This window comes from Salvelinus alpinus, chromosome 24, assembly GCF_045679555.1.
Source record: "Salvelinus alpinus chromosome 24, SLU_Salpinus.1, whole genome shotgun sequence".
NCBI lineage: Eukaryota > Metazoa > Chordata > Actinopteri > Salmoniformes > Salmonidae > Salvelinus > Salvelinus alpinus.
In genome coordinates, this window is record NC_092109.1 from 18,927,393 (window position 1) to 18,941,207 (window position 13,815).

The 13,815-nt window shown below is 42.1% G+C and overlaps 1 protein-coding gene across 5 annotated transcripts in view; it reads left to right on the forward strand.

Annotated features, from left to right (window-relative positions):
• Window positions 1-13,815, forward strand: part of LOC139552278 (mediator of RNA polymerase II transcription subunit 13-like) — a 110,910-nt gene that overhangs the window by 14,405 nt on the left and 82,690 nt on the right. For all 5 annotated transcript variants that reach the window (XM_071363839.1, XM_071363843.1, XM_071363840.1 and 2 more), the window contains exon 2: window positions 163-400. In XM_071363839.1, coding sequence (XP_071219940.1) covers window positions 163-400 — 238 coding nt within the window. The remainder of the gene's footprint in view (window positions 1-162; window positions 401-13,815) is intronic.

Below are 13,815 nucleotides of genomic sequence, written 5' to 3' on the forward strand. Positions count from 1 at the left end.
ATAATTACAGTATTCAGATACAATAATTCAAAGCTCTCTGTCTCTCTCTCTATGTATTGCAATTCAATTCAATTAACTTTATTGATACTAATTATGATAACACAAAATAATGACAGTATACAGAAATAATAATAACACACTCTTTATCTTTTTCTTCTCCAGGCGGAGCTCACGGGCATCAAATGGCGGTGCTACAGCTTCCGCGGCGGTGGCGAGTACGGACCGGTGATCTCAGCGCCGGCACAGGATGACCCGGTACTGCGCAGCTTCATACGCTGTGTGCAGGCCAACCTGCTGTGTGTGTGGCGCCGCAAAGTCAAGCCTGACGCCAAGGAGCTGTGGATCTTCTGGTGGGGCGATGAGCCCAACCTCTCCGACGTCATCCATCACGAGCTGGAAGGTGAGCCTGCCGCTGCTGATCGCTGTTGGGCAGTCATACGCTCATCTTCTCCCCCCTTCTTCTGACCTCCCTTGCGCTCCACTTTCTATCCCCCCATCCCTCCAGTAGGCTACCACCACCCTCTGGGTTTGTTGCATGTGGACCTTGAGAGTGACAGTTGAATAGGCATTTTATTAAAAGTGCTCATGCTGTGCTGTGGGGTCAGTGACTTGGGGGAAAAGGGGCTTTATGTTTAGTGATGTGTAGCGTTGTGTGGTCCGTGTTTTACTGTCTTGTGTTGTATGGCATTGTGCTGGCTCAGGAAAGTCTCTGTAATGAAGCACACAGTAAGACTCCCTACGTGCAATTTTTCTTGCTGTTGTTTAGATCCTGTGTGTGTGTGTGTGTGTGTGTATGTGTGTGTGTGTGTGTGTGTGTGTGTGTGTGTGTGTGTGTGTGTGTGTGTGTGTGTGTGTGTGTGTGTGTGTGCGCGCATTACCGAGAGATATCTCACCTGAAAGAGTGCCACTGTCAGCACTATCTCCTCTATTTATAGAAACATTTGCAATATCTGGCTGCACGCTTGCAGCAGGGAACTAGCTTATTGACTAAGCCAGGGAAAGAGAGAGATAAGAGGGGGGACGAGAGGAAGAAGTGAAGGATTGGTTTTTGGAAAGGTTTTGGTAGTAAAGCAGAGAGCGGGAGAAGGGATGAGAGAGGAGGAATGAGTAAAGCAGAGAGCGGGAGAAGGGATGAGAGGAGGAATGAGTAAAGCAGAGAGCGGGAGAAGGGATGAGAGAGGAGGAATGAGTAAAGCAGAGAGCAGGAGAAGGGATAAGAGAGGAGGAATGAGTAAAGCAGAGAGCGGGAGAAGGGATGAGAGAGGAGGAATGAGTAAAGCAGAGAGCGGGAGAAGGGATGAGAGAGGAGGAATGAGTAAAGCAGAGAGCGAGTGAAGGCATGAGAGAGGAGGAATGAGTAAAGCAGAGAGCGGGAGAAGAGATGAGAGAGGAGGAATGAGTAAAGCAGAGAGCGAGTGAAGGCATGAGAGAGGAGGAATGAGTAAAGCAGAGAGCGAGTGAAGGCATGAGAGAGAAGGAATGAGTAAAGCAGAGAGCGGGAGAAGGGATGAGAGAGGAGGAATGTGTAAAGCAGAGAGCGGGAGAAGGGATAAGAGAGGAAGATAACTAGTAGAAAGGAGAAGGGGTGGTCTAGTGGAGAGATAGAGATGAGAAGGCAGGAGCAGCGAGAGCCATCTTCCCGCTTTCTCATCTTCATTTGTTAATGGAAGGTGACACTAATGAGTGGGAATGCTTCTGCATGGGTCAGCGTGGCTAGATCTTCCCGATCTTCCCGTCTGTGGTCGGACACCTACTGTTCATATTGAATGCAGAGATGTGTAACCACTACTGTTTCAATTGTTGTTGTTGGCTGTAGGAAGTGTGAGTCTATTTGAGTCCCAGAGATATTGAAGGCTTCAGTAGATCCAAACTTCAGAAATGTGCCCATCTTTGAAATGTAGTGAAATGCATTAATATGTGCAAAATTACAACAATTGTGACCCTCTTGACATGCCAAATTAAACAAAGGGTTTGTTGTTGTAGGAGGATTATTTATGAAAATCAAAAGCATCAGAGAGAGAAACATTCACACTGTATCTCTCTCTTTCCTGACCCGGAGTTACATAAAACAGCTGAGAGGAGGAGGGGGGCAGCATGGGGCTAGTCCACTAATCTAATCTCCCCAGGCTTGTCATTCCTCGCCACTGGGCCACACTTATCGATTCTCGTCATTGTCCAAAGAAGTGTATGCAGGAGAAAACACTGTGGTGCTGCTGATTGTATAACCTCTGCAAGATTTCACTGCTGCTGATGTTTCTCTACCGCTGCAGAGGTAGTATGCCAGCGTATGCAGTCAGCAGGGGAAGCTTGGATCCTCTGTGTTCACTCTGCAAAACAATATCGATATGAAGAGTCTGACTAAGGCTGAAGCTGTCATATGGTCGAGATGGTATTCTACACAAAAGAAACCCACTTAACTTTCCCACTTTCTCACGTTGTCCCTCCAGAGCACATGAGCCAAATATTAAGCACAATATTTCAGGTTTCAATTCTTAAATTCCTGTAGTTTCACCAGCCTCAAAGTGAACAGCTTAAGAGGCCAAAGTCACACCTTCTTTAAATTATTTTTGATTGGTTGTTGGTCTGAGCAGGCATTAGCAGGCTGGTGTGTATGTGTGTGTGTTTTGTGGCAGAGAACAGGGAGGGAAGGCAGGGCTTCCTGCTTATCAGATAAAGCGTGGGAGAAAAAATGCTGTGTTTTTTCCCCCCCAGAGCGTAGGACTGCTATACTGTGGCCTCCATTACCAAGACATCCAGTCCCCTCCCTCACTCCCTCACTCGGTCACTCACAAACCAAACATGCTTAACCCCCCCTCACCCCTCCATTCCTTAGAATCCGCTCTGAACTCACCAAGAGCACGAGGGTTTCCAGACACTGGGTGCCCCACTATACCCTGTCCCCTCCTCTAACCTCCTCTTTTCCCCCTCCAATTATTCCTGCATTTTCCCCTGGCATGTCTCCACACAGGGACCTCTGTGCAGCTGGCCGGGAGGCACAGGGAGCCAAAGGTCGAGGGAGCTGAATAGAGCACAGGACAAAGACCTGGTTACATTGTAATGGGCTGGCTGGGAGACCTCTGTCTCTGGGAGGGAGAGCACCTCAGAACAGGAACACAGAGACCAGAGATAATGCTTTAGAGGGGAAAAAACCTGACTAACTGACTCGTGTTTTGATGTGGTGTAGCAGAATATGAGGAGATACGGTGTAGCTAAGGACGATGACATGAAATAAGGTCTAATTCCTAGGCTGCCTGTTATACGGAATCTTTTTTACAGTTCAATATTATGAAATAATTGTATGCAATATTAATTACAGTGATACCATTGCATATGTTTGAGTTAAAATTTTAAACGTGGTAATCAGGTTGATACATTTAATGATAATGGCATTATTTCATAGCTTGTATTTACAGTATGGAGTGTATGGTTTTCAGTAAATATCTAAGTGAAAAAAGAGCTCCAATAATATAATTTCTCTGTTTAATCCATATTATGCAATCTGCCAGAAGGATTGTCCTCTGACCTAGCCCATGGTCACTGTGTGGTGTGCTGTGAGCTGCCCTTTCCCCCTGAGCACTAAAAACTGATACATACTCATTGTGAGCCAGATGCACTAAGCTTTTACATCACTGCAAAGTTACTGCAAAGGTACCTGAAAAAATACACGCTTTAGCTCTGATATTCAATTGAGCTGTGTAATCTTTGCAGTGGCAGAACATCTCAATAAATCTGGTACCTCATACAACAGTCCACACGTGCTCCATCTGTGTTCAGGTATCAGTGTGTCAGGCTCTCTCTCAGCCCGGCTCTGTATGCCATTGTCATTGGCTCAATGTCGAACCAGTGGAGTGTTTAAACATCATACCCAATGCATGTGGCTCTGCGATTAGCTTCCCCAGGGTCCTAAGACCTGGTGGAATTGACCTATATTTTCACTATCTCAGTAGTACTGCTTTATGAAAATCTCTTATTTCTTTATTTCTGAGATGACTCTTTTTGGAAGGGTGGTGAGGGGGTAATCTGATCTAGTTCTGGCCGTTTGCTGTGGAGGAGAAGTTATTTATCACTATGTGCTGTGCCTGTGCCCTACAGTGTGGGCTGTGTCATGCATGTGCAGTAAGCAGCCTGAGAGGCTGTGACGTGCTGTACTGTAATGTCCACGGATATCCGGTCAAGACCTCATGGCAATCTGACTATTTTAACCTATGGAGGTACTGTAATGATTACATTTGACTGTGTGGTTATTAGATGGGACTATTGATATTAGTGTTGTCATGACTACCATAACCCAGTTTGCCCCAGAGTTATGTACACTATATAGAGAGTTGGGCCAATGCGGATTCTGACTGAACATTCTGAGAGTGCCACTTTTTCCTCCATAGCCGTCGCTAAGCGATAATTGACACTTCCACCTTGTGCTGTTTATTTCTGATAGTTTTCAAAGCCTATGAAGATGTCCAGTGAAGGCAGATATGCAATGTGTTGACACCACAACACAGTACCGACTTGGAAACACATTATTCGTAATGCTATTAAATACAAACATTTGTTCAATTCACATCCTCATTTGCTTGTTTACAGCGGGTCATTTCAAAGGGAATTGTTGGAGGCGATCTCTTATTGTTGCATCCAATGATGTGTATAAATCCTCGATGGCTGATGCTATTTAATGGCTAATGAAGCCACAGGCCGCCATATTGCTACTCCTCAGAAGGAGCAGTCCTCCATAGGAATTAATGGAATTCTACAGTATTTCAATAAAATGTTTCAAGGACAAAATGACATGTATTTATGTATTTCTTTGATATAGTGGGGACACTATCATTTGTACTCTCTAAAAAAAAGTGTATGTTCAGTTCACATAATATAATTTAAAAGTATGCATTAAGGTGTCTAATAGAATATACTAGTTATTTATATAGCTTCCAAAATCAAATATATTTTTTTACAATGGAGGAGTACCAGAATGGCTGCACGGTGGCTTCAAAACAGTGCCCCGTCTGTCATCTAGGGCTAATACATGTCATTGGTTACATCACCAACATTTAGAGAAAAAAGGTGCTAACATGGCATCCGTTCTAAAACCTGGCCGAGCTCTCTTAAAATTACTCGGGTTTGCCTTATCTGTGACCCAGAACAACTAGGCTCTGCTTTGCCATACCCTGGACTCACATTGTGTATCTGATCCCCTTCACTGGTCCAGGGTCAGATTGGTTGTTTAGCTCATAATGTTTGACAATGCGCTGGTAAGCTACTATGTACATCCACGAAGAAGGAACCATATAAATTTAATGTGAAAAACGGCAACTCTTTTTCTCCTGTGCGTTTGGTGGTGGTAGTCGAGCGAGCGAGCATTGTAGTAGTTTTCCGTCATTTGTATCTAGTGTAGTAATACCCACATAGTGAAGTAATACCCACAAGGTCGGGGTTACAACTCATTTGTGGCCCAAAAACGAGAAGCAAGCTTCGAATTCGGAACAGTTTGTCTGGTAGAAGCGAGCGGATTGGAGTATGGGAACCATGCACATTTCTACTGTATGCGGTGCTCATTTCACCCCAGAGGACTTTGATTGCTTAGTAAACCCAATGAATGGCAGGATTCAGAATGAGACTGACTGAAACCAGGTGATGTGCCGAGCTTGAATGTGAAGCCTGCAACCTCTATTTCCTAGCGACCTACCAGTACGTTGCGAACAGTGGCGGTCAGTGCCGTTTAAGATGAGGAAGGATGTTTTCATGAGGATGATCTTATTTCTATTACAGCATATTGGATGACTGTCATTCATATTCCATTCACCCAGTTCAATGTAACATGGATAGGTTTAGGCAACTACATGATACACATATTTTCCCTATACCCCTCATGAGGTTGCTACAACCTAACCTATGAATGAAAGTTTACAACGTAGGTGCACACAGGTCGAGAGAAAAATTTGAGGTGACATTCAATATCGCCTTGCACACTCTTGCCTGCATCTAGCTGATATAGGGTGTAATCATTAGTCCAACAGTTGCAAACGAGAGTTTCTATTGGACAAATTCAGGTACAGTGCATTCAGAATGTATTCAGCAATCTACACACAATATCCCATAATAACAAAAAACAGAAATACCTTATTTACATAAGTATTCAGACCCTTTGCTATGAGACTTGAAAATTGAGCTCAGGTGCATCCTGTTTCCAGTGGTCATCCTTGAGATGTTTCTACAACTAGTTTAGAGTCCACCTGTGGTAAATTCAATTGATTGGACATGATTTGGAAAGGCACACACCTGTCTATATAAGGTCCCACAGTTGACAGTGCATGTCAGAGTAAAAACCAAGCCATGTGGTCGAAGGAATTGTCTGTAGAGCTCCAGGACAGGATTGTGTCGAAGTACAGATTTGCGTGGGGTACCAAAAACTTTCTGCAGCACTGAAGGTCCCCAAGAACACAGTGGCCTCCATCATTCTTAAATGGAAGAAGTTTGGAACCACCAAGACTCTTCCTAGAGCCGGCCGTCCGGCCAAACTGAGCAATCGGGGGAGAAGGGCCTTGGTCAGGGGGGTGACCAAGAACCCAATGGTCACTCTGACAGAGGTCTAGAGTTCCTCTGTGGAGATGGGAGCACCTTCCAACCATCTCTGCAGCACTCCCCCAATCAGACCTTTATGGTAGAGTGGCCAGACTAAAGTCACTCCTCAGTAAAAGGCACATGACAGCCTGCTTGGAGTTTGCCAAAAGGCACCTAAAGAATCTCAGACCATGAGAAACAAGATTGGAAGTGTTCCAGTGTTGTGTTGGATAGTCCTAGCTAGATAGTTGACATAGCATCCCGCTGTTTGAGCAGGGTGTTTGATTAGGCTAAACTAGCTAGCTGCATTTGCTGGAATAGCTCCACCGGGGCAGTCCCGTTAGTTCTCTTATATACTGCTTACACAGACAAGTTATATTTGCATGATTTAACTTATTCATTATTCATAATTATTTCATCGTTAACGTTTGGTTCATGCATGTGACCAACCAATACCTCACAAGGCTTCTTCTCGCCAAGCTGAGACTTTGAAACTGAGATATCCCTTTCGTTCTCAAAACAAGGTTCTGGGCGTACTGCCAAATTGCAGATACTAATAGTGAGGATTCCTCCCAGGCACAATCTATCAGTCACTTGCATGAACCCAGTCGATTTGGTTATTAGAAAAGCACAAACATAACATTTCCCATCACAAAGGGTTGTAGCCAAGGGGTGGGGAGTGTCTGTAAAGCCTACAGGGAGAGGAGTGAACAGGTATAGAAAACACACACACTATCAAGGCACAAGGCGAGACCCAAATGCAGACACAGGAGGCAGATGGTTGGAGTCTTACAATGTATATTAATCCAAAGGTGTAGGCAAGAGAATGGTCATGGACAGGCAAAAATGTAAAAACCGGATCAGAGTCCAGGAGGTACAGAGTGGCAGAGGTCGTGGTCAAGGCAGGCAGAATGGTCAGGCAGGGGGGTACAAAGTCCAGAAACAGGCAAGGGTCGAAACCGGGAGGACTAGAAAATGGAGAATGCAAAAAGCAGGAGAACGGGAAAAAATGCTGGTTGACTTGGAAACATACAAGACGAACTGGCACAGAGAGACAGGACACGCAGGGATAAATACACTGGGGAAAATAAGGGACACCTGGAGGGGGTGGAGACGATCACAAGGACAGGTGAAACGGATCAGGGCGTGACACACACATCGTTTACAAAGCTACAAAATAGCAAATTGAGATCATCTGAAAACAACTAGGTAAGATACTCAAGTGATAGAGTGGTGTGGAGCCTTCCTCACTTTCCTTCCTCTAATAACTCAGCAGAACAACTTGGCAGAACCGTCTTTGTTTCGGCGACGAGACCGCCACTGATACGACTGCCGCTTACAACTGCCACTGAAAAAACGGGACTGAAGTATTAACACAAATTGCTAATTGCCTAGCAGAGGTGAAGAGCACACCTCCCAGTACTAATTGCTGATTGCCAAGGAGAGGAGAACCCATTCCAATCATGATGGGTTGCACTGTGTTGGAGGCTCTGGCAGACTGCTGAAGGGCACTATGACCTGATGGTTGACTTTGAGCACCAGTCAGTGCTGCTCCTGCTCCTGCACCTGAACAGCATGTGGCCAAGGTGAATGGAGAGGGGGAGAGGAACGCAATGAATCACCTCATCATGTCAGGATCAGGAGCCACATCAGCGTATTCACTCAAGTGTTATGAATATGGAAAGAACATCTCATCACATCATTTAATTTTATGTGGTTATTGATTAGGCCAGTGTTACTTTAACCAGATTCTTATGCTCAAATTAAAGTTAATTGTAAATACACTGTAGTAGACACTACACTTTTCATTATCTGACTGAAACACTCATTCCAGGCTAATCCAGTGTATTTTTATTCCACCACCAATTTTCACTGGAAATGAGAGCAAATTGATAAAGCAGCAAATGGAAAGTAGGTCATGAAAGGAGTTAATAAAGAGAGATTGTTATCAGTAGGATGGGGTAATAAAGATCTCACCACAACAAGTGGATCAGACTGACAATCTTGAGAAAATAATCTGTGATAATTAAATCTCTTATAAAGCGAGAGAGGGAATGAACAGAACTGATATGACTGGAGGCTTGTCATTCACAACAACAGCATGGAAACCTGTGCAAGATAGCAGACAGAAACGTTACCTCTGTCAGAGCAGAGCGCTTAGGGGCTATGGCCCTCGGGAGAAAGCTGCCTGCCATGCTTTGTGAAGCCATAAGGGATGTGTGTGTGTGTCTGTAATTGGCAGGAGTTTCTGTGCTGCCAGAGGTTGTAAGGTTCCCAGGTAATTGTTCACTGAAATAAACAATGCCAGATTTGTGTGTGTACTTGAGCGCTGGAGGAAGTCTCACCTCTGCCTCCACCTGTACTGTCTCACTGTGATCACATAATCTCTTGTGTGTAGTCTGTACTGTACCATGGTCCTTCCCACCACCTGCTCCACTAGCCAGAATGGCATCAGTGCATATGATTATTATGGTTGTATTTATTTGGCTATATTTGTTTGTGATGGCTAGGATTCTATTAGTAGTTTAAAAAAATGTTGCTGCCGTCCGTCCTGGATTATGTCTCCCTTGAAAATCCTTAGATTTTTTTATATTTTTATCTCAATTGGGATCATCTGTATTTATAAGCGACAAATAAATAAAATATAAGGTTTCTATCTGTATTTATAAGCGACAAATAAATAAAAGATAAGGTTTCTGTTATTTTCATTCTTATGGCTGAAATCCCGGTAACGGGATCGATATGACAACAGCCAGTGAAAGTGCAGGGCGCCAAATTCAAACAACAGAAATCTCATAATTAAAATTCCTCAAACGTACATGTATCTCATACCATTTTAAAGGTACAGAGAGACAGGACACGTTAATCCCACCAAAGTGTCCGATTTCAAATAGCCTTTTCAGTGAAAGCACCACAGACGATTATGTTAGGTCACCGCAAAATCACAGACAAACACAGTCATTTTTCCAGCCAAAGACAGGAGTCACAAAAAGCAGAAATAGAGATAAAATGAAACACTAACCTTTGATGATTTTCATCAGATGACACTCATAGGACTTCATGTTACACAATACATATATGTTTTGTTCGATAAAGTTCATATTTATATACAAAAACCTCAGTTTACATTGGCGCCATGTTCAGAAATGCCTCCAAAATATCCGGAGAAATTGCAGAGAGCCACGTCAAATAACATAAATACTCATCATAAACTTTGATGAAAGATACATGTTTTACATAGAATTAAAGATACACTTGTTCTTAATGCAACCGCTGTGTCAGATTTCAAAAAGCTTTACGGCAAAACACAATATTCAATAATCTGAAAACAGCGTTCAGCCACAAAAGCAAGCCATACAGTTACCCGCCAAATTGTGCAGTCAACAAAACTCATAAAAAGCATTATAAATCTTCACTTACCTTTGCTGATATTCGCCGGAATGCACTCCCAGGACTCCCACTTCCACAAGAAATGTTTGTTTTGTTCGGTAATGTCCATCATTTATGTCCAAATAGCTACTTTTGTTAGCGCGTTTGGTAAACAAATCCAAAGTCACGACGCGCGTTCACTAAAAGCAGACGAAATGTCCAAAAGTTTCGTAACAGTCAGTAGAAACATGTCAAACGATGTATTGAATCAATCTTTAGAATGTTTCTAGCATAAATCTTGAATAACGTTCCAACTGGAGAATTACATTGACTTCAGATGAGCGATGGAACAGAGCTCCCTCTCATGTGAACGCGCATGGTTAGAGCATGGTTAGGTCATGGCAGACCTGACTAATTTCCCTCTCATTCGGCCCTCCTTCACAGTAGAGGCATCAGACAAAGTTCTACAGACTGTTGTGCAAATTCATCCATATATCGCTGTGATTTCAATAGGATCTTGGTTGAAAATCGACCAGCCTCATAATTCCCACTTCCTGTTTGGATTTCTTCTCAGGTTCTTGCATGCCATATGAGTTCTGTTATACTCACAGACATCATTCAAACAGTTTTAGAAACTTCAGAGTGTTTTCTATCCAATATGAATAATAATATGCATATATTAGCAACTGGGACTGAGGAGAAGGCAGTTTAATATGGGCACCTCTGTGCACCTTTCATCCAAGCTACTCAATACTGCCCCTTCAGCCATAAGAAGTTAAATATTCACTTAAATCTACCCAGCTAGTGTCTCTGATAAAAATGTTAAGTTGGTATAATTATTTTAGATTGACATAATATACAGTATGGAGGGGTCACAACATTGTTGCATGTTGGAATGTACAGATAGGCGTTGCATTGGTGTCTACACTCTTAGAAAAAGGGTTCCAAAAGGGTTCTTCGACTGTCTCCATAGGAGAACCCTTTTTGGTTTCAGGTAGAACTCTTTTGGCTTCCATGTAGAACCTTTTAGGGAAAGGGTTCTACATGGAACCCAATAGTGTCTTACCTGGAACAAAAAAGGGTTATTCAAAGGGTTGTCCTATGGGGACACCCAATAACCCTTTTCGGTTCAAGATAGCACCTTTTTTTCTAAGAGTGTAAAGATGTAAGATCTTAATTTGATTACTCATTTGTTGCTGAGACTTTTCCTGCACAGCAGGCTTCTAAAGTTTGTAATGTCCACTTTAAAATGTCAGAACGCCCTAAGGAAAAATGTATTAACCCCTACAAAAAATGCCCATTAATTATAATTCACATAATAATTCACATTTCCTGTTGCTGCTGGATTAAGTTTCCACATTAGCTAACTGTCTCAAATTTAGATCCTACATCTGTACGCTCCCCCAGAGCGTCCCTTATTATTCTCTCTCCATACCTTACTGTTCTGTCCTCCTTTCTCTCTCTCTGTCCTGCTGTCTGAGACATTGCCATTGTTTCAGTGATCTCACTGCCATACATCATGTGCTAAATATAGCTCCCTAAGCGAAAGAAAGAGAGAGCCAATGAATGGAGGGAGGAAGTAAAACACTGGGCTCTTCCCTTTTGACAGTGTTTCTCTCTTTCTTCCCCTCAATGTGTTCTTTTGTCTTTCCATCCACAAGTTGCCAGCTAGTTGAATGTTATAGACAGGTGCTGGGAGATGTGACCTAGGCATTATAGAGGTGAAACGCCAGACAGTGTTGCTTTCCCCCTCCTAATCTCCTAGTCATAGCGTGCCTCACTTTACCGGCTGTGTGGTAAATATGATCCTACACATATAGCCAAGGTGGGATTTGATACCCCTAAACAAATTACATTCAGTCTAAACACTATTAACAGATCTTGGATGCACATTGAATGTTTAACAGGGAATGGTGTGTGTGCTTTGGCAGAATATCCTGTTCATGTTTCTGACTGGGGCCTGATAAGGTGTGTGTGGGAGAGTGATTTCAGAAAAGTGTTGTTGTGTTGTTAGCAAAGCATTTAGTGAACGTATGACTAGAGTTGCAAAGGGAGGGTGTATTACTGGACATTTTCTAAGTTTACCAGTAAGCTACCAGAATTCTGGTATCTTTCAAGGATTTTATGTAATCTATCACAATACATTTTGTGGTCCTTTTGGGTACTTCAGATTATCCCAGGTGTCTGTAATTATCTCTGTCCCTTTGTGTGGATTTATCACATGTCAAACATATAACATAGTTAAATAAGATGATTCTAAAATAAAACATAGAATGACAAAGCTTTAAAGCTTTATCCTAAATATAAACCATCAACTTTGTGAATACCATCGGTGTTTAAGCATGCAATATATATATATATATATTTTTTTACACACTTTTATTTATTTTGCTATGTCACTATGTATTTGTTGTCAATGTTTTGGCATCAAACTGGTGACAGTTGTGAAAAACTTCAAGAGTTGCAGAGTTAATTGAAAATAATGCCATTGTTGATTAGATGCTTTTTTTTGCAATTAATTAAGCTATTTTCTCTTGAACCATATTGTTTAAATACTACAAACTCATGGACAATATGAACACAGATTTAAAATTGTATACTAAATATGCATTTAAAAAAAAAGTTATTAAAGTATAAATGACCAAAGTTACGATAGATTGCCATTTATTTTCTGTTAATTACCAAAATTACTGAAGATTCCGGCAACTTTGGTAAATTACCAGTAGCTTTTCAAGTCCAGGTATGACTGGAGATGTGAAGAGGGGAGTGGAGGTTGGATGTAAGAGATTAGGTCAACAAGGGAACTGTCCAATAGGGGTAAAGAGGGTCAACCCCAGGAAGGGGCTGAAAGGGTTGGAGCTACTGCTGCAGAATGGACAGGAAATAAACATGTTCAGGATATACAATGTCTTATTGAAAATGACCACTGTTTGGCAAATGTCCATCAGTGGAAGAACTCTTGTAATTCGATCTCAAGTCCTGTTTCAAGAACTTTCTACTAATAACAATGACATGTACAGTATGGTTAGCTTTGTGCTTTGCTTATGCAGAGAAATGAAACTGAAACAAAATGTATGTTTGAGAGAGAGAAATGCCTATGTTTTTTCATTGTGAACATCTGTTTTTAGTTCTGTATCTATTCATGATAGATTATTTAATTAGTCATTATACACATGAATGACTGACATTCCGTGTCACCAGAGTTCCTGCAATTGTTACAGTCTTTACAGTTTAAAACCCCTAGACCTTGGAAATCCTGATTTAAATTAGTCTCCAAAGTGATGTCAGAGTATACAATAAAAGCAATACAACTATGGTGATAGCTTTAAGGCTGGCATATTGTGCCTTGTTTGAACAACTCCTCAACCCCCTCAGTACCTGTGGACCCCTTGAGTCACCAGTACAGATGTAGTATTTTAATTTGATCACTCTTTTGTTGCTGAGAATTTTCCTGAAACTTGTAGTGTATTTGCTTTTAAAGTTTGTAATTTCCACTTTGAAATGTCAGACTTGATTTGCTCTAACAAAAAATACACTGTATCAACCTTATACAAAAATATAATATAATCCACATAATGATTCAGGATTATTTTCCTCCTGTAGCAAACTGGCTCAAATGAAGATCCTACATCTGTAGATATACTACTACATTTTGTTCCTCCTCTTGGCTGAGGGGAACCCAGCGAGAGACTCGCCCCTTTAATCTGATTTTAATAAAGGCCTCCTCTGATTAAGTATTGCTCCTCAGACTTTTCTGTGGCAATGAGTTTTACTTGGCATCCATCCACGTGGGCTTCTCTGCCTGCTGATCGTTCCCTCCTCTTTTAGGCTGGTGCTCTTTCATGCTTTCTTTTTCCTCCTCTCTTGTTCTTTGGTTCTCTGTGATGTTGG